The 23,114-nt window shown below is 51.3% G+C and overlaps 1 protein-coding gene across 5 annotated transcripts in view; it reads left to right on the top strand.

The window, feature by feature from the left end:
• Positions 1–23,114, top strand: part of EML2 (EMAP like 2) — a 57,351-nt gene that overhangs the window by 10,507 nt on the left and 23,730 nt on the right. For 3 of the 5 annotated variants that reach the window (XM_083627010.1, XM_083627009.1, XM_083627011.1), the window contains exons 2-11: positions 1,257–1,439; positions 4,782–4,902; positions 6,573–6,686; positions 12,728–12,756; positions 13,978–14,107; positions 14,274–14,423; positions 15,575–15,644; positions 16,121–16,231; positions 18,195–18,290; positions 19,322–19,456. In XM_083627010.1, the coding sequence (XP_083483136.1) occupies positions 1,257–1,439; positions 4,782–4,902; positions 6,573–6,686; positions 12,728–12,756; positions 13,978–14,107; positions 14,274–14,423; positions 15,575–15,644; positions 16,121–16,231; positions 18,195–18,290; positions 19,322–19,456 (1,139 nt within the window). Of the gene's footprint in view, positions 1–1,256; positions 1,440–4,781; positions 4,903–6,572; positions 6,687–7,354; positions 8,023–12,727; positions 12,757–13,977; positions 14,108–14,273; positions 14,424–15,574; positions 15,645–16,120; positions 16,232–18,194; positions 18,291–19,321; positions 19,457–23,114 lie in introns of those variants that run through there. The other 2 variants (XM_083627012.1, XM_083627013.1) reach the window with 2 other exon arrangements.

Genomic DNA, 23,114 nt, shown 5'->3' with positions numbered 1-23,114 from the left:
AGGTTAAAGTGCCTATAATGGGACACGGGTAGTGCTGTGGGTTAAACCACAGAGCCTAGCACTTGCCAATCAGAAGGTTGGCGGTTCAAATCCCTGCGACAGGGTGAGCTCCCGTTGCTCGGTCCCAGCTCCTGCCCACCTAGCAGTTCAAAAGCACGTCAAAGTGCAAGTAGATAAATAGGTACCGCTCCGGTGGGAAGGTAAACGGCGTTTCCCTGCACTGCTCTGGTTCGCCAGAAGCGGCTGAGTCATGCTGGCCACATGACCCGGAAGCTGTATGCCGGCTCCCTCAGCCAGTAAAGCGAGATGAGTGCCACAACCCCAGAGTCGGTCATGACTGGACCTGATGGTCAGGGGTCCCTTTACCTTTACTAATGTGCCTATGTGGATGCACGCAAAAATAATTAGCAGAGCTTTGTTTCTACCTTAACATTGCATCGCGACCCCCTTGACACTGCCTGTGCATTTTTCAAGTGCCCCTCTCCAGCTATGAGGTCTAGAAACCTGTTTACAGTGGTACCTTGGTTCTCAAACGCCTTGGTACTCAAATAACTTGGAACCCAAATACTGCAAACCCGGAAGTAAGTGTTCTGGTTTGCAAACCTTTTTCAGAAGCAAAATGTGCTCCGCTTTGAGTGTTACGCTTCTGATTTGAGTGTTACAATGAGGTCTGTCTGTTTTTGCTATTTATTTTGTGTTTGTGTTTTTGCGGCTCTTTTTCTTTTGTGACTGTGAGGAACCCAGTTCAGCTACTGACTGATTGATTGATTGTGTGTGTGACTGCAGTACATTGTTTACTGCTTTCATTTTACGGATCAGTGGTCTTGTTAGATAGTAAAATTCATGTTAAATTGCTGCTTTAGGGGTTGTTTTTAAAAGTCTGGAACCGATCAATCCATTTTGCGTTACTTCCTATGAGAAAGCACACATTGGTTTTGGAACGCTTTGGTTTTGGAATGGACTTTGGGAATGGACTAAGTTTGAGAACCAAGGTGCCACTGTATATTAAAAGCAACACACCCCAGGCAAGGTATTCAGTATTGGAGGGCGAGTGTGGTGCAGTGTTGTAGAATGTCAGAAATCTGAAATAAAATCTCTTGCCATGATTGAAACACGCCCAACAACCGTGGGTGAAAAGCTTGGGTTTCCTAGCCAAACCTACCTTATTGTTTTGTTTTGACAAATGGCATGTGGCACCTGTTGTCTTAGGAAATGGTTTGCCTCATCTTTCTCACTTGACCCCTTCTGTTCCCCAGATGATAACTTGTCAGGCATCAGCGGGATGGAGGTGGACGACCGCATCTCCTACCTGGAGCAGCGGTTGCAGCTGCAGGAAGACGAGATCCAGGTGCTGAAGGCCGCTCTGGCTGATGTCCTGCGGCGTCTCAGCACCTGCGAGGAGAATGGGCTCAGCCTGCAGAAAAAGGGACCCAGCAAAGGTATCAGGGTGTTGGTGGGGAGGCGCTGGGTGTGGGTGTCTGTCTGTCCGTCCGTCTGTCCGTCCTGCAGCTCCTTTGTCTCTGGGTCAGCTATGCCCTTTAGCCAGAGTTGTCTGGGTCCTTGACATCATCATCATCATCATCATCATTTATTATTTATACCCCGCCCATCTGGCTGGGTTTCCCCAGCCACTCTGAGCGGCTTCCAACTGAGTATTAAAAACAACACAGCATCAGACATTAAAAACTTCCCTGAACAGGGCTGCCTTCAGTTGTCTTTTAAAAGTAAAATAGTTGTTTATTGCCTTGACATCTGATGGGAGGGCGTTCCACAGGGTGGGTGCCACCACCGAGAAGGCCCTCTGCCTGGTTCCCTGTAACCTCATTTCTCGCAGTGAGGGAACCGCCAGAAGGCCCTCGGCGCTGGACCTCAGTGTCCGGGCTGAACGATGGGGGTGGAGACGCTCCTTCAGGTATACTGGGCCAAGGCCGTTTAGGGCTTTAAAGGTCAGCACCAACACTTTGAATTGTGCTCGGAAACGTACTGGGAGCCAATGAAGATCTTTCAGGACTGGTGTTATGTGGTCCCGGCAGCTGCTCCCAGTCACCAGTCTAGCTGCCACATTCTGGATTAGTTATAGTTTCTGGGTCACCTTCAAAGGTAGCCCCACATAGAGCGTGTTGCAGTAGTCAAAGCAGGAGATAACCAGAGCGTGCGCCACTCTCGCAAGACAGTCCGAGGGCAGGCAGGGTCTCATCCTGCGTACCAGATGGAGCTGGCAGACAGCCACCCTGGACACAGAATTAACCTGTGCCTCCATGGACAGCTGTAGGTCCAAAATGACTCCCAGGCTGCGCACCTGGTCCTTCAGGGGCACAATTACCCCATTCAGGACCAGGGAGTCCTCCACACCAGCCCGCCCTCTGTCCTTCAAGAACAGTACTTCTGTCTTGTCAGGATTCAGCCTCAATCCATTAGCTGCCATCCATCCTCCAACCGCCTCCAGACACTCACACAGGACCTTCACCGCCTTCACTGGTTCTGATTTGAAAGAGAGGTAGAGCACTTAACCAAACTGGGACATAATATTAATTCTTTTTTTAAAAAAAACACTTCTTGTTGCTTATTAAAATTGAATGTGCTGTTTTTCAGCCCAAATAGGCCTACAAATCAGCAAGCAGCAAGGTGCAGTGGTACCTTGGTTGTCAAACTTAATCCGTTCTGGAAGTCTGTTCAACTCCCGAAACTGTTTGAAAACCAAGGCGCGGCTTCCGATTGGCTGCAGGCACTTCCTGCACTCAAGCAAAAGCTGCGCCGGACGTTCGTTCCGAAAAACGTTCAGAAAAACGTTACTTCCGGGTTTGCGGCATTTGGGAGCTGATTTGTTCAGGAGCCAAGGCGTTCGATAACCAAGGTACCACTGTACTGCAATAGAATAATTCGTTTTACGGGGAGGAGCAGTAAACCAAATACTGCCCCCTCCAATAAACCAAATAAAAAGTAATTTAATTTACTGTTTATTTATGATTTATTTTTATTTTTGTAAATACATAAGAGACTGAAGGCAACTAACATGGGAGATAAATCTATCGAATATGGCGAATGAACCATCCCATTCTGAAGGCCTGTCAAAACAAGACCGTCTCCCACTGACATGAAAGGCGCTGGGTGGGTCCCCTGGGGAAGCGAGTTCGAGAGTCTGGCTCCCCCCCCCCCGCAACCTTCCTTCAGACAACAGCAGCGTCTGGTGCTACGCTCTGGTTCACCTACATTTAGGTGGTGTCAGGTTCGCTATTATACGCATCCATCATTTTTTGTTGACAGTATATATTTCGGAATCTCTGTCCATAGTAAGTTAGATATTTACTACAAGCAAGGTTTTCCCCCCTTCATTTCTGTGAGCAAGCTTTGGTTATTGGCTGCAAAAAGAAGAAGTTAATTTGCTGATACAAACACTTTTGTGTCTGACAATAAGTGGGTGCAATGACAGTTAAGAATTAACGCTTTGTATAATTCAACACAAAGGACGCGGGTGGCGCTGTGGGTTAAACCACAGAGCCTAGGGCTTGCCGTCGGCAGTTCGAATCCCCGCGACGGGGTGAGCTCCCGTTGCTCGGTCCCTGCTCCTGCCAACCTAGCAGTTCGAAAGCACTTTGCAGGGGGTTGGACTAGATAATAATAATAATAATAATAATAATAATAATAATAATAAATTATATTTCTATCCCGCCCTCCCCAGCCGAAGCTGGGCTCAGAGCGGCTAACAACAATAAACGTAACACAGCATTCTAAAATCAATTCATTCTAAAATCAATTCAAAATCAAATTAATGGCAACCATTGGGCTAGAGTTCTATGAGGATTACCAAAGGAGGGGGTCAGACTGTGCCTTGGCCAAAGGCCTGGCGGAACAGCTCTGTCTTGCAGGTCCTGCAGAAAGATGTCACGTCCCGCAGGGCCTTGGTCTCTTGTGAGAGAGCGTTCCACCAGGCCGGGGCCACAGCCGAAAATGCCCTGGCTCTGGTCGAGGCCAGTCTAATCTCCCTGGGGCCTGGGATTCTCAGGGTGTTGTTATTTGCAGACCTTAATGTCCTCTGTGGAGCATACCGGGAGAGGCGGTCCCGTAGGTACAAGGGTCCTAGGCCGTATAGGGCTTTAAAGGTCAAAACCAGCACCTTGAACCTGATCCTATACTCCACCGGGACCCAGTGCAGCTGGTATAGCACCGGGTGAATGTGATCCCATGGCAAGGACCCCGTAAGGAGTCTCGCCCCGGCATTCTGCACCCGCTGGAGTTTCTGGGCCAAAATGGTCAAAGGCCTGGAAACGATGCCTTATGAGGAACGGCTAAGGGAGCTGGGCATGTTTAGCCTGGAGAAGAGGAGGTTAAGGGGTGATATGATAGCCATGTTCAAATATATAAAAGGATGTCACATAGAGGAGGGAGAAAGGTTGTTTTCTGCTGCTCCAGAGAAGCGGACATGGAGCAATGGTTCCAAACTACAAGAAAGAAGATTCCACCTAAACATTAGGAAGAACTTCCTGACAGTAAGAGCTGTTTGACAGTGGAATTTGCTGCCAAGGAGTGTGGTGGAGTCTCCTTCTTTGGAGGTCTTTAAGCAGAGGCTTGACAACCATATGTCAGGAGTGCTCTGATGGTGTTTCCTGCTTGGCAGGGGGTTGGACTCGATGGCCCTTGTGGTCTCTTCCAACTCTGTGATTCTATGATTCTATGATTCTATGACTCTCTGGGTACCCTACACTCTGTGGTTGTGTACCCTACAATGCTGTGATTCTGCGATTGTGGCCCCGTCTGGAATTAACACCTTGTCTCCCTTGCAGTTTACCAGCTGTTGAGGGGTCTGCCTTCCAGGCCTGGCTTGAGCAATGGGATCATCCCCCAGAGGAGGGGCTACTCGACCTCCCCGTCGTCCCCCAAGAGAGAGCTGCTTCCTGGGAAAAGGTGAGGGGTCTTGCTCACCTTGTACAAGGGCCTCATATTCCTCTCTTCTCCTCCTCCTGCTGCTGCTAAATCTCTTCTTATCACAATTATTTAACTGGGGGAGGCTGCAGGATTACTCTGAAATGTTTCATATTGGCTGGCTGTGTTTAAAATGCATTTTTCTTAGCATGGTTCATGACTAGAAGCCAACCTTGAGGGCCAGTTTGATCCAAAAAATGTAGGTGATGAACAGAAGAGAGGTGGAAAGGAAATGTACACAAATCCAAATTTCAAATTCTGAAGTGATTGGTGGTTCTTCTAAAGCTCAGTTTTCAGCAGCACTTTAATTTTAAATAGTTCTACAAATATTTACCTGCAGTAAGGGAAAATCCCTCATTTTTTCCAATTTGAAGAGATACTCAACAACCAGGGGAGATTAGAAGAGGCTTGAATGAGGCACTTCAAAGCCCCAGAACGCGGATAAATTTTTCCACTGGGCAGGTTGGCTTCTTGTCAAGACTGGCTGTAACTTTCCTCGTTTCCCTTTCTCTCTCTGCAGACCAATTCAGGGAGAGAGGGAAGGCTTAGATGCTTTTGTTTTCATTTGGCACGAATGAGAATTTAGTTTTCTCTCCCCCTCTTTTGAAAGGCCGGATTGTGAGGGGCAGGGGTTGCTTTCAGAATATCTGCGGAGCTGAAAGATGATTAAGGTTGAATGGAGACTGGCAGGTGTGTATAGAACAGCACAAGAACAAAAATTAAAATGCTATCTTTAAGAATCTGCTTGAATGACTACCCGGTGGGGGGCCGCCATGTATTGAATCGGACCCAAGATCCATCGGCTTCTTGTTGCCAGTAGCTGTTAGTCAGCTGCTTAAAGGCCGGCTTCCAATTTCTCTGAATACAGAGAGTCCAAAGATGCGCCCAGTATGCCTTTGCTGGCAAATTCACTGCCAGTGAGCCACTGTCGTTCTGCATCCATCTTGTCTTTGAATAGGGGTTACAAGGACACAGCAGCCCAGGTCTTGCAAGGAGAGTTTCTTTGGCGCAGGGCCTCAAGTCTTTCGAAAAGCCATCTTGCAGAGAAGTTGAAATATACTCGAAGTCGAGAGTGGATTTCATGCTCTTACTCAGCTCATAGTGGTGAGGAGGAATGGAAGTTCTCCCAGAATGTCTGCTTTATATACATTATTTACACAATGGGCCCCATGTGATTGGCTAATTCCGGAATTCTCCTGTAGGCCAATCAGGTTGTGGATTCACTTCCACCTGGAGCTGGACTGGATGGCTCCTGTGGACCAATCAGATTCCTGCATTCTGGATCCTCTTGTTCTAGGACCAATCAGACTGCTGCATTCTGGATCCTATTGTTCTAGGACCAATCAGACTGCTGCATTTTGGATCCTATTGTTCTAGGACCAATCAGACTGCTGCATTCTGGATCCTATTGTTCTAGGACCAATCAGACTGCTGCATTTTGGATCCTATTCAACTCAGTACGTAACAGAAGCGGTCTTGCAAAGTGCTTAGCTTTTCACGCAGCCGGCTCTCGCTCCTCGCTCGCTTCTGCTAGGTGCGCATCACGCTGCTTTCCTTCCCTGCATCCCTCTTTTTCTTCGGCCGGCTCACCCTCCCACCTGCCTGCCCCTTGCCCTTGTCTGGCTATATTGCTAAGGCTCTGTCTCCTACAGCGGGCGAAGCTGGGCTTCTCCAGAGCGCCCAGTCTCACTCAAGCGAGAGGGCATCAAGGACCAGAGGAGCCGAACCACTTCCTCCAGCAGCTCCTGCAGCGGGAAGCGTGATGGGTACGTGTGAAAGCCAGACCCGCAAATCCATCTATGGAGGCTTCATGATCTTTATGCCAATTTACACCCACATAACATAATGCTAAGGGACGCTGGTGGAGCTGTGGGTTAAACCACAGAGCCTAGGACTTGCCGATCAGAAGGTCGGTGGTTCAAATCCCTGCGACAGAGAAAGCTCCCATTGCTGGGTCCCTGCTCCTGCCAACCTAGCAGTTCGAAAGCACGTCAAAGTGTGAGTAGATAAAAAGGTACCACTCCGGCGGGAAGGTAAACGGCGTTTCCGTGTGCTGCTCTGGTTCGCCAGAAGCGACTTAGTCATGCCGGCCACATGACCCGGAAGCTGTACACCGGCTCCCTCGGCCAGTAAAGCGAGATGAGCGCCGCAACCCCAGAGTCGGCCACGACTAGACCTAATGGTCAGGGGTCCCTTTACCTTTAACATAATGCTATTCTAGGCAGGAAAATAAGCTCCTCTCTCACAGCTCTGCTTCAGCAAAGCTCATTTGACTTGCGCTAGCCCAAGCAGCGGAGTTTATTTGCTTTTAGCAGCTCAGGTTCTGCAAGACCCGTTGCATCGGCTTCGCGGAGCAGCTGAGGTCTTGCAAAGTGCGCCTTGCTTCGCCTACCTAAACCACCCTCGGGAGCATAAACCGGAAGCAAAACGCGCCAGCCGAAAGGCGGAGAGTTGCGAGATCGGATTTCAAAGCCCGAGCAGGGAGGAAGCGATGCCTCCCTCCCCAAAACCGGATATCTCCTTCTTGAGCAACTTTTCTCCGTCCCTGTCGTACCGGGTGGGGAGTTTCCTCCCTTCCCTGTCACTCTGAAAGCCACAGGTGCCCTACCAGTGCGTCTACACGCGCACAGCAGGATTCACACGTGCACGGCCACCACGCATCTTAAGCCATCCCTCGGAGAGGAACCGCCCTCGGCCCGCTAGTTGAGCCGGGGCGAAACGGCGCCTGCTTCTCGCTTGCGCGCCGTGGGAAAAACGTCCGGTTTTTTCCCAGGCGTCTGAAACAGCGCGGCCCTTCTCCCCAGCGCCGGTCACCAGCACGTAGAGGGTTAAAGAAAGGCCCCGGCCCGGGGGAGGGAAAGTGAAAGCCAGGAAGGAGGGGAAAGTTGGAAAGTTTCCCGCCCGGGCCCCATTGCTGCGCCGCATCCCCCGGGACGCGCCTTGCAGTTCCAGCTCCCGGCGAGCGTAGGATCCTCCCCATCGCTGCTCGGAAGAAGCCTCCCTCTCCGCCTGCGGAATATCAAATATAAAGAGCAGGAGCCCTTTCCCCCAGCCTAAGAGCAAAGCCACCATGAAGAAGGCGGCAGGGAGCCTCAGCCCCAGGTAAGGCGGCGTTTGCGTCGATGGAGGGGCCGCTTGGGGCCTTATTTCTTCTCCAGCCCCTATTTTCAACGCCAGCTGGATCATACAGAAGAAGAGTGCCTCTGAGCACGTGCAGAGTGCATTGAGCGCCGACCGCCTATCTCAAGGAATTGCATCCTACTCTTTAGGCCTTTTTGTTTTAAACGGGGGGCGGGGGCGGTGAGCAATGCGTTTGGATGATCCGCTTTGCCATCTTCTTTCCGGGTGGGGCACCTCGGATACGGTTGCTAAGTTTGGATAGGAGTTTCTCTATGTTGAAGTGGGGCGGGGGGGGGGGGGAGAGCAGGGAAGGGAGTTATCCAGGGTGCAGAATTGTTCCTTAAAACAGGCGACTTGGTTTGCTGGGCTTTGCTGGGCCTTATATGCAAAGAATCAAGAAACAGCAGAATTGTGGAGTTGGAGGGACCCTCAAGGGTCATCCAGCCCAACCCCCTGCAATGCAGGGATCAAAGGATGGGGAGCAAGCTGCGTGCCGTCTCTGGGAAATGAGGCCAGCCCTGCAGGAACTCAGGGTTTCAGAAACAAATCAGGTATAGGGTGGGGGACCCTTATTGGTGAAGGTCAACAGTGGTAATATTGCACTGCCGTAAGCTGGGGGGGGCCTGTTGGCATCTCAAGTGGTCCTGCTATGGGGTGGCGGCTTTGGGTGCCACCGAGTGGCAAGCGACCAGCTGGTTTTCAAAGTACTATATGAAGAATACCATTCGTGCTTTCTGCCCCCCCTTCCACCCCCGCCATTGCAAAATGGTTTGGTCCAGTCCTGGAGGGTGCAGCCTGCAAGCAGCAGAGCAAGGGTAGGCAAACTAAGGCCCGGGGGTCGGATCCGGCCCAGTCGCCTTCTAAATCTGGCCCGGAATCAGTGTGTTTTTACATGAGTAGAATGTGTGCTTTTATTTAAAATGCATCTCTGGGTTATTTGTGGGGCATAGGAATTCTTTCACCCCCCAAAAAAATATAATCCGGCCCCCCACACGGTCTGAGGGACAGTGGACTGGCCCCCTGCTGAAAAAGTTTGCTGACCCCTGAAGCAGAGGGTGGGATGCTCCAAACCAATTGGATATTGTTGTTGTTTAGTCGTTTAGTTGTGTCCGCCTCTCTGTGACCCCCTGGACCAGAGCACGCCAGGCCCTCCTGTCTTCCACTGCCTCCCGCAGTTTGGTCAAACTCATGCTGGTAGCTTCGAGAACACTGTCCCACCATCTCGTCCTCTGTCGTCCCCTTCTCCTTGTGCCCTCCATCTTTCCCAACATCAGGGTCTTTTCCAGGGTGTCTTCTCTTCTCCTGAGGTGGCCAAAGTCTTGGAGCCTCAGCTTCAGGATGTGTCCTTCCAGTGAGCACTCAGGGCTGATTTCCTTCAGAATGGAGAGGTTGGATCTTCTTGCAGTCCATGGGACTCTCCAGAGTCTCCTCCAGCACCATAATCCAAAAGCATCCATTCTTCGGCGATCCGCCTTCTTTATGGTCCAGCTCTCACTTCCATACATCACTACTGGGAAAACCAGAGCTTTAACTATATGCACCTTTGTCGGCAAGGTGATGTCTCTGCTTTTTAGGATGATACAGGGCTATTATTTCACCTGCAGCCCCATTTTCCTGCCTCAAACTTGCCTAAGGCCACCTGTTCTGTTTCCTGGCATTGTGCCCAAGGGGAGGGGGGCTGAATCCGAGGCCTCTCCTGCCCCCAACCCTCCTTGCCCCACAGCCTCAGGAAACTAGAGCCTTCCCGTGCCAGATGCACAGCCCAAGGGAGGCGCCCTGGACAGTCCTAGAGCCTGTTCTTTGGTGCAGACAAGGGGGGCTTGCAGTGGTGCCCTGGAGGGAGGGAGTGGAAGAGGAGGCCCATTGCCTTGGCTGATGCAAGATCCTAGCAGGATCCCCCCAGAGAGAGAGAGAACAAACAGGGAAGAGGCGTGGCAGCAGAATCCCCTGGGCAGGGCATGGAAAAGGGTGGGGAACGCCTTGCCAACTGTTCCTCTAGATGGAGGGAGATAAAAGAGCCTCGGAAGACTGGCAGGGAGGTCGCCCCGCCCTTCTCCAAAAGAGAGAGAGAGAAAGGGAGTTTGTTAACCCGTTGGTCGCTGAGTGGTGGGGGAGAGGCTGGTGGTTTAAACGTTTCTCAGAACAAGATCAAGCTGAGATAAAGTGCATTTCGGGGTCCCCAGGGGAGCCTCTTCTGCAGAGATGCTGAGAACGAACCTGGCACTCATTGGTCGGAAAACTAGAAGGCGGGAGCAAGTTTAATTGATGCTAATCAACTGGCTAGAGGAATGTGGGTGGCGCTGTGATCTAAACCACAGAGCCTAGGGCTTGCCGATCAGGGATCAGGAGGTCGGTGGTTCAAATCCCTGCGACGGCGTGAGATCCCGTTGCTCGGTCCCTGCTCCTGCCAACCTAGCAGTTCAAAAGCACATCAAAGTGCAAGTACATAAATAGGTACTACTCCGGCAGGAAGTTAAATGGCGTTTCCGTGCGCTGCTCTGGTTCGCCAGAAGCGGCTTAGTCATGCTGGCCACATGACCCGGAAACTGCATGCCGGCTCCCTCGGCCAGTAAAGCGAGATGAGCGCCACAACCCCAGAGTCGGCCACGACTGGACCTAATGGTCAGGGGTCCCTTTACCTTTAATCAACTGGCTAGTATGGAGTTTGCAAAGGTGGTGGGTGTTTTACTGGTGGGTGTTATGAGCACCAAAAAAAAAAGGCTTGGAAAGAAAGAGAGGTGGATTGTAGAGTTGGAAGGGATAATAATAATAATAATAATAATAATAATAATAATAATAATAATAATAATTTATTTGTACCCTGCCCATCTGGCTATGTTTCCCCAGCCACTCTGGGCGGCTTCCAACAAAATGTCACACTAAAATATCACACGTTAAAAACTTCCCTGAACAGGGCTGCCTTAAGATGTGTTCTGAATGTCAGGTAGTTGTTTATCTCTTTGACATCTGCTGGGAGGGTGTTCCACAGGGCGGGCGCCACTACCGAGAAGGCTCTCTGCCTGGTTCCCTGTAACCTCGCTTCTCGTAATGAGGGAACCGCCAGAAGGCCCTCGGAGCTGGACCTCAGCGTCCGGGCAGAACAATGGGGGTGGAGACGCTCCTTCAGGTATACTGGACCGAGGCCGTTTAGGGCTTTCAAGGTCCAGTCCAACCCCCTGCAATGCAGGAATACGCAGCTGCCCCGTTTGGGAATCGAACCTGCAACCTTGGCGTTATCAGCACCACGCTCTAACCAACTGAGCTACCCCAGACCCAGATATCTTGAGGTGACCCCACTGGTCTCCACACTGCGCTCTGCACTGGAGACATCCATCTGCCCCTTTGCTGGAGGTGGGCAGTCTGACTTTAGGACTGATTTAGCAAGATAGTTCTGCTCTCTGCGCTCTTACTCGCATTTCTTACATTGGAAGCATCAAACGCGTCAGAGTCCCAGTAGGTAGAAACCACAAGAGAGGGCTCTTGCACTCAGATCTTGCTTGCGGGTTTCCCTCAGGCATTTGGTTGGCCCCTGTGAGATCACGATGCTGGACTGGATGGGCCCCCTTTGGCCTGATCCAGCCAGGCTCTTCTTCTGTTCTTCTCTGTTCCCCCATCTGGCGTCTTGCATCCTACCTTACCCTGAAGGCTGAGAGCATCCCAATAGCTGGCAGCGGAACATTGTTAAGAATTGTACTGGACTAAATGGACGCGGGTGGCGCTGTGGGTTAAGCCACAGAGCCTAGGACTTGCCGATCCGAAGGTCGGCGGTTCGAATCCCCACGACGGGGTGAGCTCTCGCTGCTCGGTCCCTGCTCCTGCCCACCTAGCAGTTCGAAAGCACGTCAAAGTGCAAGTAGATAAAAAGGTACCACTCTGGCGGGAAGGTAAATGGCGTTTCCGTGCGCTGCTCTGGTTCGCCAGAAGCAGCTTAGTCATGCTGGCCACATGACCCGGAAGCTGTACGCCGGCTCCCTCGGCCAGTAAAGCGAGATGAGCGCCGCAACCCCAGAGTCGGCCACGATTGGACCTAATGGTCAGGGGTCCCTTTACTTTTTTAAAGGTGCAGAGCTATTAAGAGTCTTCAGAGAATACACTTCGGCCTATAAAACTTTGCCACATGCAGTTTTGGAGTCTGGGCACTTGCTTGGCGGGTAACGCGCTTTTGCAAAGTCCCCCGCTCCCTATGCATTCACAAGCCCGCGAGCAGCACGACTGCAGAGGCCTGCTCTTCATCTCTGATGCACTGGCAATGCTTGGCATGGCTTTTCCTGCTGAAGCAAACGTCTCTAACGGGCTGCAAGCTGTCTTCCCCTCTGGTCGTGCCTCTCCTGCTATAGACTGATCTGCTTTGACGTCACGGAATGAGCAGCAACATTCTGCCTGCCGGGATGCGAAGATTTGTTTGACGCGCGTGCAGCCGCCGCGAGGGGAGTACAAGCCCGGCAGAGGGGAGGTGGAAGAGCCAACCACACGCAGAATCCAAGGATAGCAGTGGGTGTATTTTGGCAGAAAGGGGAGGAAGAGATGCGAGGGTCAGCTGAAAGATGTTTGCTGCCAACGGGAGGCTGAAGATAAGAGAGGGAGAATAACTCTGTAGTTGGATTGTTGCAGCAGAGATCCGCCTTCCTTTCATCCCCCACGCAGTCTTCCCTTTTCATCCTAATTGTCTTCTCTCTTTCCCTCGCAGCAAACCTAAAGAGTCCACCTTCAGCGCTGGTGAGTAGATGCTGCCACACTTTGCAGTTTGTGGTGGGGGAAAACACGCCGGAATCTAGTCCGAGGCTGGGAGCTGGGCATGGCCTTAGAGGCCTGGAGGTCACGCGGAGTGGCTGAATGGTGTGCGCTTGCATGCTCCAGGTTGCACAAAAGTCTTGAGAGACGGGGTGTGTGTCCTTTTAACACAACAAGAGTTCTTAGAATAGCAGGGGGAGTAGACCGGTCAAAGAGGGAAACTTGTCTGATAAGCTTGCCTTCTGCAAATTGTCCCTTCGTGGTCGCCAGGAGGGAGGGCCTTGCTCGCCCCAAGTGATTAGCTTTCTCCGCCAAGCTTTTCATCTCTGCCAAGCTAAGCAGTTGGCTCCTTACCTCTCTCGCCCTGACCTCGCCACTATGATCCACGCGACGGTCACCTCCAGACTGGATTATTGTAACTCGCTCTACGTGGGGCTGCCCTTGAAATTGACCCAGAAACTCTAGCGGGTGCAGAATGCTGCAGCGAGACTCCTTACGGGGTCTTTGCTGCGAGATCACATTCACCCAGTGCTTTACCAGCTGCACTGGCTCCCGGTGGAGTACAGGATCAGGTTCAAGGTGCTGGTATTAACCTTTAAAGCCCTATACAGCCTAGGACCCTCGTACCTACGGGACCGCCTCTCCTCGTATGTCCCACGGAGGACCTTACGGTCTTCAAACAAAAACATCTTGGAGGTCCCGGGCCACAGGGCTGGCCTCAACCAGAGCCAGGGCTTTTTTGGCTGTGGCCCCAATCTGGTGAACGCTCTGTCACAAGAGACCAGGGCCCTGCGGGACTTGACATCTTTCTGCAGGGCCTGCAAGACGGAGCTGTTCCACCAGGCCTTTGGCCAGGGCAATCCTCACAGAACTCTAGCCCAATGGTTGCCATTAATCTGATTTGAAATGATTTTAGAATGTTGTATCATTTTACAGTTGTTAGCCGCTCTGAGCCCGGCTTCGGCTGGGGAGGGCGGGATATAAATAAAATTTCATTATTTATTTATTATTATTATTCTACAAGTTTTGCTTCAGGGCGGGTGAAGTGAGAGACGGAGGAGGGCGTCTGGTTTTAGGGGAAATCAAGGTGCTCTCTTGTGTAGAGGCAGACCCAATCCCTCTGGGCAGCTGGAGGAGGTCTTGCAAGCGCGGTTACGGGTGCTGGGTGATCGTGACGCTTTCTCTCTCCCGGCGATCCGTACGCAGAGGATGGTTACGTGAAGATGTTCCTGCGGGGGCGGCCCATCCCCATGTTTGTTCCCGATGCCGTCGTCGCCACCTACAGCCTCGATGCCAAGCTGGAGCTGCCCCATAAGAAGCTGAAACTGGACTGGGTGTATCCTACTCAAAAGAGTCTCCCTGGGGGGCGGGAGAGGAGAAAAGGAAGTGGGGGTGCTTGAAGCAAGTTCTGAATCTTCCCTTCCTTGGCTCCCAGAGCTGGTGGCCAGGACCGCAAAGCCCATTCTCTATTCTTGTCCTTGACCCGCCGGCATCGGCTCCAGCTATGGGTACCGGGGCCGCGACTGCCGCGCCAACCTTTTCCTGCTGCCCACGGGGGAGATTGTGTATTTCGTGGCTGCCGTGGCTGTCCTCTACAACGTGGAAGAACAGCGACAACGCCACTACCTGGGCCACAATGATGACATCAAGTGGTGAGCGGGGGGGGGGTGAGGCGGTTCCTGCGCTGTTTCTTTCCTCTTACCTGGAACGGCAGAGGAGCAGCGGGGGGGGGGGGGCAAGATGCACTAGCTCCCGGTGGAGTACAGGGTCAGGTTCAAGGTGCTGGTTTTGACCTTTAAAGCCCTTCACGGCCCAGGACCCTCGTACCTATGGGACCGCCTCTCCCGGTATGCCCCACGGAGGACCTTAAGGTCCATAAATAACAACACCCTTGTGGTCCCAGGCCCTAAGGAAGTCAGATTAGCCTCAACCAGAGCCAGGGCCTTTTCAACACTGGCTCCGGCTGGTGGAACGCTCTGCCTCATGAGACCAGGGCCTTGCAGGATCTGATTTCTTTCCGCAGGGCCTGTAAGACAGAGTTGTTCCGCCTGGCCTTTGGCTTGGAGTCAATTTGATTCCCTCCCCCTTTTTCTTTTTTCCTTTCTCCTGTGATGAGGCTGCATTTTAATGTTTCAATGTTGTATTTTAATCTTGTTTTTAAGTTGTATTCCTTCAACTTGTTTTTATTATTGCTTGTTAGCCGCCCCGAGCCCGGCCTTGGCTGGGGAGGGCGGGGTATAAATAAAATTTATTATTATTATTATTAATATTATTGCCAGTTTGCAGGCGGTGCCACTTGTAAAAATAGGAGTCATTGCAAGGAATGGGTGGCAGTGGCAGAGAATATGCCCATGCTGCCCAGGGAGGGCACGCTCCCAAGGGGGGCGGGGCGGGGAGGGTGCCCTCCCAGGCGCGGGATAGACACCTGGGTGCCTGGAGCAACATGCGCCCTGCAGCCGGGGGCAAGAGTGAGCCACCCACAGGTGCCCATGGCGGACATTCGTCACACCTCCTGCCCGTGACTCCCAATCCTCCCACAGGCTGTCAAAACAAAGGGGGGAGGGGGGAAGGCCGCCAGCAAAGCGGCACAGCTCCCCCCACCTTACCCCGACGGCTCGGGATAGGCTTGGGAGATATGGGCGGGCGGTGCGACGAATGTCACCCCCCTCAATGAGGGCACCCGGGGCAGTCTGACCCCCCCTTCCTACGCCCCGGTTGGTGGGTGGGTGGGTGGCCTTTCGGAGCACCTGGTGCTCTCTCTGCATATGAGTGTGTAACTTTTGCCCTTTCCTGTCTCACTCAGCCTGGCTGTGCATCCTGACATGGTCACCATAGCAACTGGGCAGGTGGCCGGGACTTCGAAAGATGGCAAGGTGAGGGGCAGCTGGCTATAGAGGCGGAGGCGCCAGAGCCTGGGAGGTGGCAGGAAGAGAGAGGAGGAAAGGAGAAACGGGAACAGATGGCATACATTTAAAGCCAACGGGAAAAATCCCCCTTCTGGAATAATGGGGCAGCTGAACATTTGTGTACTTAGGAGCTGCCCTTTATGTCTCTTTACTTTAGCATCCCTTCCCCGCCCCAGCCAAGGCAGGGAGATCCTGGTCTGCTGCTGCTGTTTCTCCCCAGTATCTTGTAGCCAGAAGTGTTTGCCACACCTAAATGCGGTTGCACCAATCTTCTGTTGCAGCTGATAGCAGACTGCAGCCCTGCCTCCCTCTGTTCGGCTTTTAAAACAAACCTTATGGCCAGTGCCTTTTCCAGAACCCCCAAGTTCCACAAGTTGTTTCTGTGTTGTGTGGAGAGTTGCTTCCATTTGTGTATCCTGAACCGGTATTCTTCCTTCCGGCAGCCGCTGCCTCCCCACGTTCGGGTCTGGGACTCTGTGAGTCTGAATACACTCCACGTCCTGGGCCCCGGGCCCTTCGACCGAGCTGTGAGCTGCGTGGGATTCTCAAAGTCTGTGAGTGATGCTTCCCTTCCTCCCTCCCTTCCTTCCGCCAAAAAGGGGGTACCCAGAGCCCACTGTTCACCTCACAAGCTTGGATTAGGTAGATAACGATGATGATGATGGTAATAATAATAATAATAGATAAGGGGATGAGTTTAGAAAGAAAAATGCCACAGTGAATCTGCAGTAGCACAACAGGACGCCTTCCTCTGCGCCAGCTGCAACAAAACATGTCTCTCCCATATCGGTCTCTACAGCCACAGCAGGCGCTGAAACTCTCCCGTGGTTTGACTTCATTCCTGAAACCGCAATCCTCTATTGTCTCCTGAGACAGACAGAGGCCAGCAATGTGTTAAATTTGTATTCTGCCCTTCCTCCGGAGATCGCAGGGCGGTTCACAACATAAAAATACAAAACAAGAACACAAAATACATAGGAAAAACCAAAACAAACCAATAACCCCGCCTCGCACAGACACATTTAAAAGGCCGTAGATTAATCAGCCACAGAGCCTGGGAGAAGAGGAACAGTTTTGCCTGGCGCCTAAAGATATGTAAAGGGACATGGGTGGCGCTGTGGGTTAAACCACAGAGCCTAGGGCTTGCCGATCAGAAGGCTGGCGGTTTGAATCCCCGTGATGGGGTGAGCTCCCGTTGCTCGGTCCCTGCTCCTGCCAAACTAGCAGTTTGAAAGCACATCAAGTGCAAGTAGATAAATAGGTACCGCTCCGGTGGGAAGGGAAACAGCCTTTCCGTGCGCTGCTCTGGTTCACCAGAAGCGGCTTAGTCATGCTGGCCACATGACCCGGAAGCTGTACGCCGGCTCCCTCGGCCAATAAAGCGAGATGAGCGCCGCAACCCCAGAGTCGGTCACGACTGGATCTAAGGGTCAGGCGTCCCTTTACCTTTAAAGATATGTAACAAAGGCTTCTCTGGGGAGAGCAGTTCCACAAACAGGGAGCCACAGCAGAAAAGGCCCCTGATGTTGTCTCATCCCACAGAAAGCAATTGGAACCTACTCAGACCATTGGTGCATCAGGCTCAGAATTACCTACACTGACTGGCAGCAGATAGCCAGGATTCCAGGCAGGAACTTCTCCCAACAAGGATTGAATCTGTTTTCAAGGCAGATGCTCTAGCTCTGAGCTATGGCCCGGCCCGTTGACCGCTAGTGAGGTTGTGATTTTGGGGGGTGTGGGGGTGTGGAAGGAAGATGAGTTTGCAAATTCAAGGAGCCCCAGCCTCCACCCACCTGCCTTCATATTCTGCCAAGGCACACCTTCCCCCTGCCCAGACCCAAATTCTGTAGCCCGGGGGATGTCAGTTCTGCTCTCAAGACTGCCTAAACCTTAGTTTTAGAGAGCTTGTTCATGCTTCTTCACAGAGCACTGGCTGGTCTGTTTTTTGAAGAGGGAGCTGCCATGAGATTTCTAATTAGGTTTCACTTCTAGAAATGGCTTGCCATAGTGAATCCAAGGCATTGGACAGCAGTTGTGAGGGGCACTGCCTCTGTCCCAGTTCACTGGCTCCCAGTACGTTTCTGAGCACAATTCAAAGTGTTGGCGCTGACCTTTAAAGCCCTAAACGGCCTCAAAGGCCCAGTATATCTGAAGGAGCGTCTCCACCCCCATCGTTCTGCCCAGACCCTGAGGTCCAGCGCCAAGGGCCTTCTGGCAGTTCCCTCGCTGCGAGAAGCCAAGTCACAGGGAACCAGGCAGAGGGCCTTCTCGGTGGTGGCGCCCGCCCTGTGGAACGCCCTCCCACCAGATGTCAAAGAGAAAAATAACTACCAAACTTTTAGAAGACATCTAAAGGCAGCCCTGTTTAGGGAAGCTTTTAATGTTTAATAGGTTATTGTATTTTAGTGTTTTGTTGGAAGTCGCCCAGAGGTGGCTGGGGGGACCCAGCTAGATGGGCGGGGTATAAATAATAAATTATTATTATTGTTATTATCCATGTCTCTTTTCTCTCACCAGAACGGCGGAGGACTCTTATGTGCTGTTGATGACTCTAATGACCACGTACTCTCCGTGTGGGACTGGCAAAAGGAGCAGAAGCTGGCAGACGTGAAGGTAACTTTGCGTTCCGCCCTGTTCCTTTGACCAAAATCTAGCCCTCCCTAACCTGTGGTTGGCGCTACAGACATTCTGGACTCTTCTTCTTTGGCGATCCCTCGTAGCCGAGTAAGATTGTCTTCCATAGACACAGTTTTAACAGTGAGTCCATAAGTGACTGTGGAGGCCAATTCTGGATCCACACGTCCTTCCACAGTGGGGACGTTGGTTTCCAGGCAGGAGTTGATCATGGTGATGGTTTGCCAAGCGTGCCTTCCACTTAGCACGATTCTCCCTTGTGTCCTGAGTTCGAGTGTCTTCAAAGCCCATGACACCTTTGGCAAAGGCTGTTCTCCAACTGGAGCACTCGCAGGCCAGTGTTTCCCAATTGTTGGTGTTTATACTATATTTTTTTAGATTTGCCTTGAAGAGTGCCTTTAAGCCTCTTTTGTTGACCACCAGCATTACGCTTCCTGGTTTTAAGTATGGAATACAGTGGTACCTCGGGTTAAGTACTTAATTCGTTCCAGAGGTCCGTTCTTAACCTGAAACTGTTCTTAACCTGAAGCACCACTTTAGCTAATGGGGCCTCCTGCTGCTGCCGCACCGCCAGAGCCTGATTTCTGTTCTTATCCTGAAGCACTATTTCTAGGTTAGCGGAGTGTGTAACCTGAAGCGTATGTAACCTGAAGCGTATGTAACCCGAGGTACCACTGTAGAGTAGTTGCTTTGGAAGACGATCATCAGGCATCCGCACAACATGACCAGTCCAATGAAGTTGATGCTGAAGAATTGTTGCTTCGACACTGGTGATCTTTGCTTCTTCCAGTACACTGGCATTAGTTCGCCCGTCTTCCCAAGTGATGTGTAAAAATTTTCAGAGACTCCGTTGATGGAATCTTCCGAGGAGTTGGAAATGGTGTTTATACGTTTTGGACTAGAATTGTGAAAGACATCAGGTTGTGCCCAGGCTGCCACAGTCTGTCACGGCCCCTGCATCATGTGGCATCGCTGTATTTATTGACCCCTCTCTCCTTCCTGCTCTGCAGTGCTCCAATGAGTCTGTGCTGGCCGCAACCTTCCACCCTACGGAGCCGACACTGCTCATTACCTGCGGGAAATCTCACATCCACTTCTGGACGCTGGAGGCAGGCAGCCTCAGCAAAAGGCAGGGCATTTTCGAGGTGAGAGCAGGATCGGAAGGGAGAGGGAGAAGCTGCAGAGGATTGTGGGTAGGCCAGGATTGGGGTGGTTGACGGGCTTCTCCCCCCCCCCAATCTAGCTCCTGGTCACATCTGCAGGCTTCCACACAAGGGCTTCCTGGCGGAATCTGCACAGAAATCTTGCCCGGACTCCTCTTCAGTTTGGTGGGTTACAAACTGTATCCTGAGAAGTAGAGGCACCGGTTCCCCTCTCTTCCACAAAGCACTTTATACGATATACGATACAGTGGTGCCTCGCAAGACGAAATTAATTCATTCCGCAAGTTTTTTCTTCTTGCGAGTTTTTCGTCTTGCGAAGCATGGTTTCCCATAGGAATGCATTGAAAATCAATTAATGCGTTCCTATGGAGACCGCTTGCCAGGCTGGCGGTGCGGAGAAGGGCTTTTCTCCCCACCGCAAGCCTTCAGGACAGGTCCGGGAACAGAGGGGAAGGCGCGCAGCGCTTCTCCTCTGTTCCCGGGGCTTGCGGTGGAAGGAGGGTTTTTCCTCCCCACCGCCAACATTCAGAACAGCATTCTGAATGTTGGCGGTGGGAAGGAAAACCCTCCTCCCACCGCAAGTCTTCAGGACAGCCATCCGAAGGCTGGCGCGGGGAGAAGGTCTCTCCGCCCCACCGCCAGCCTTCGGAGGAGGTCCGAGGACAGTGGGGAAGATGCGCTGCGCTTCCCCGCTGTCCTGGAGATTTCCCTATGGGCTTTCGTCTTGCGAAGGAAGCCCATAGGGAAATTCGTTTTGCGAAGCGCCTCCAAAACGGAAAACCCTTTCGTCTAGTGGGTTTTTCGTCTTGCGAGGCGTTCGTCTTGCGGGGCACCACTGTATCTTTATTGTCATTGTCCCATGCAGGACAATGAAATTGAAAAACTACATAAAACTATATAAAAACTACATAAAACTACATAAAACATTCAAAACCCCCTAAAAACTCTGAAACCCCATTTTAAAATACACTATGTGGGGCTACCTTTGAAGGTGACTCGGAAACTACAACTAATCCAGAATGCGGCAGCTAGACTGGTGACTGGGAGTGGCCGCCGAGACCATATAACACCGGTCTTGAAAGACCTTCATTGGCTCCCAGTACGTTTCCGAGCACAATTCAAAGTGTTGGTGCTGACCTTTAAAGCCCTAAACGGCCTCGGTCCAGTATACCTGAAGGAGCATCTCCACCCCCATCATTCTGCCCGGACGCTGAGGTCCAGCGCCGAGGGCCTTCTGGCGGTTCCCTCATTGCAAGAAGCAAAGCTACAGGGAACCAGGTAGAGGGCCTTCTCGGTAGTGGCACCCGCCCTGTGGAACGCCCTTCCAGCAGATGTCAAAGCGATAAACAACTACCTGACATTCAGAAGACTTCTTAAGGCAGCCCTGTTCAGGGAAGTTTTTAACGTGTGATATTTTATTGTATTTTTGGTTTTTATGGAAGCCACCCAGAGTGGCTGGGGAGGCCCAGCCAGATGGGCGGGGTATAAATAATAAATTATTATTATTATTATTATTACTATACTATAGAGACCCCTTATGCTGCGTTCAGAACCAGAATTGCTTTTGCGTAGAAACTGTTTCTCAGGCAGCTAGTCCTGGCCTTTATATATACCTTCTTTGCATGGCCATGTGGGGGCAAGGGAGCTGTTTCCCTTGTTTCCTTGGTCAGCCTCCTTTCTCCAGACGGGTTAAAACCAGGGAGAAGCCTTGTGCGACTCCGCGAAACGACACCTGTTAAAATACAGGTTTTACAGAGCATTCTAAAGATTTGAAATATGCACGTCGCACGTATTGCTTCAGTAATACAGTGGTTCCTTGGTTCTCAAACAATCCATTCTGGAAGTCCATTCCAAAACCAAAGCGTTCCAAAACCAAGGCGCGCTTTCCCATAGAAAGTAATGCAAAGCGGACTGATCCGTTCTGGACTTTTAAAAATAACCCCTAAAACAGCAATTTAACATGAATTTTACTACCTAACGAGACCATTGATCCATAAAATGAAAGCAAAAATCAATGTACTGTACTATAAAATAAATAAGACAGTATTGTAGATGATAAAAATTAAAATTATTTTTTTTCGTTACCTGCACTGATGACAGTCATTGTTTGGATGGGAGGCTTTTATCCATTTCTGCAGTCATACAATCAATCAGTCAATCAGTCAGTAGCTGACCTGGGTTCCACACAGTCACAAAAACGAATTAACTGAAAAAGCCTCAAAAACAAAAACGCAAAATAAATAGCAAAAACAAAAGCGCCAAACTTAATCCGTTCCAGAAGTCCGTTTAACTTCCAAAATGTTCAAAAACCAAGGCACAGCTTCTGATTGGTGCAGGCGCCCCGGAAACAATAGCCGCATCGGATGTTCAGCTTCCGAAAAACGTTCAAAAACCGGAACACTTACTCCAGGTTTTTGGCGTTTGAGAACCAAGGCACCACTGTATTGCTTCAGTGATAACTAACTGTGAGGCCAAGAGGGGGTCTTGTTGTCTGGGCAGCCCAGGACCTCCATATGCACTGCTCAGTCTCCATTGCCTCTGGAGACAAACGTATGCCAACCAACCAACATATGACCCAATTGGACCCAGCCACCACCGCTGATTTGCTATGTCCTCTTTATTGCATGTCTACCCTGCCTTTTCCTCCCAAGGAGCGGTGACGTTCATGGTTCCATTCCTCATTTAATCCCAGCAATAACCCTGCGAGGCAGGTTAAGCTGAGAGGGAGTGGCCGGCTCCCTAAGTCACCCAGTGAGCTTCAGGGCCAAGCAAGGATTTGAACCCTCTTCCCTCCCAGGTCCCAGTCCATAGCAAGTCGCTAGCTCTCGAATTGCAGACAAGATGGGGATTTCTGCTTCATTTGCTCTTTGGGACTGGGAAGGGGGCACTTTCCCAACCCCACCCAGCCAAACCAGTTGAACCAACTGCTGTGTGTGTGCACACATGGTCCTGGAGAACCAGTTCGGATCTGTTTGCTAAAGGGGTTGACTCTCAACACTTTCTTGCGCAGTGAGCTTTCATGCCCAGGTTTCAATAATAATATTAATAAATTTTATTTATACCCCGCCCTCCCAGCCAAGACCGGGCTCAGGGAGGCTAACACCCGATATAAAAACAAATTGATTGAAATGCAACTTAAAAACAAGATTAAAATACAACATTAAAACATTAAAATACAGCCTCATTTCAATGGAAACTCAAATCAAAAAATTTTGCGGGGATGAAAGCTTCAAGCCTTCACCAAGGCCAACTTTCCAGACTGGTCCTACGTGGGCCGGAAAAAAGTCAGGGAAGTCCGCAAATGGGAATTCCATCACAGGAGGAGAAAGGAAAAAGGAAAGAGGGGGAGGGGATCAAGTGGATTCCAAGCCAAAGGCCAGGCAGAACAACTCTGTCTTACAGGCCCTGAGGAAAGAAATCAGATCCTGCAGGGCTCTGGTCTCATGAGACAGAGCGTTCCATCAGGCCGGGGTCATCACTGAGAAGGCCCTGGCTCTGGTTGAGGCTAATCTGACTTCTTTAGGGCCTGGGACCTCTAGGGTATTGCTTTTTATGGACCTTAAGGTCCTCTGCGGGACATACCGGGAGAGGCGGTCCCGTAGCTATGAGGGTCCTAGGCCACGAAGGGCTTTAAAGGTCA

Source organism: Podarcis filfolensis (genome assembly GCF_964270895.1).
Source record: "Podarcis filfolensis genome assembly, chromosome: 8".
NCBI classification, from domain to species: domain Eukaryota; kingdom Metazoa; phylum Chordata; class Lepidosauria; order Squamata; family Lacertidae; genus Podarcis; species Podarcis filfolensis.
The sequence above is the reverse complement of the archived record's forward strand: the minus strand, read 5'-3'. Positions and strand labels throughout refer to the sequence as shown.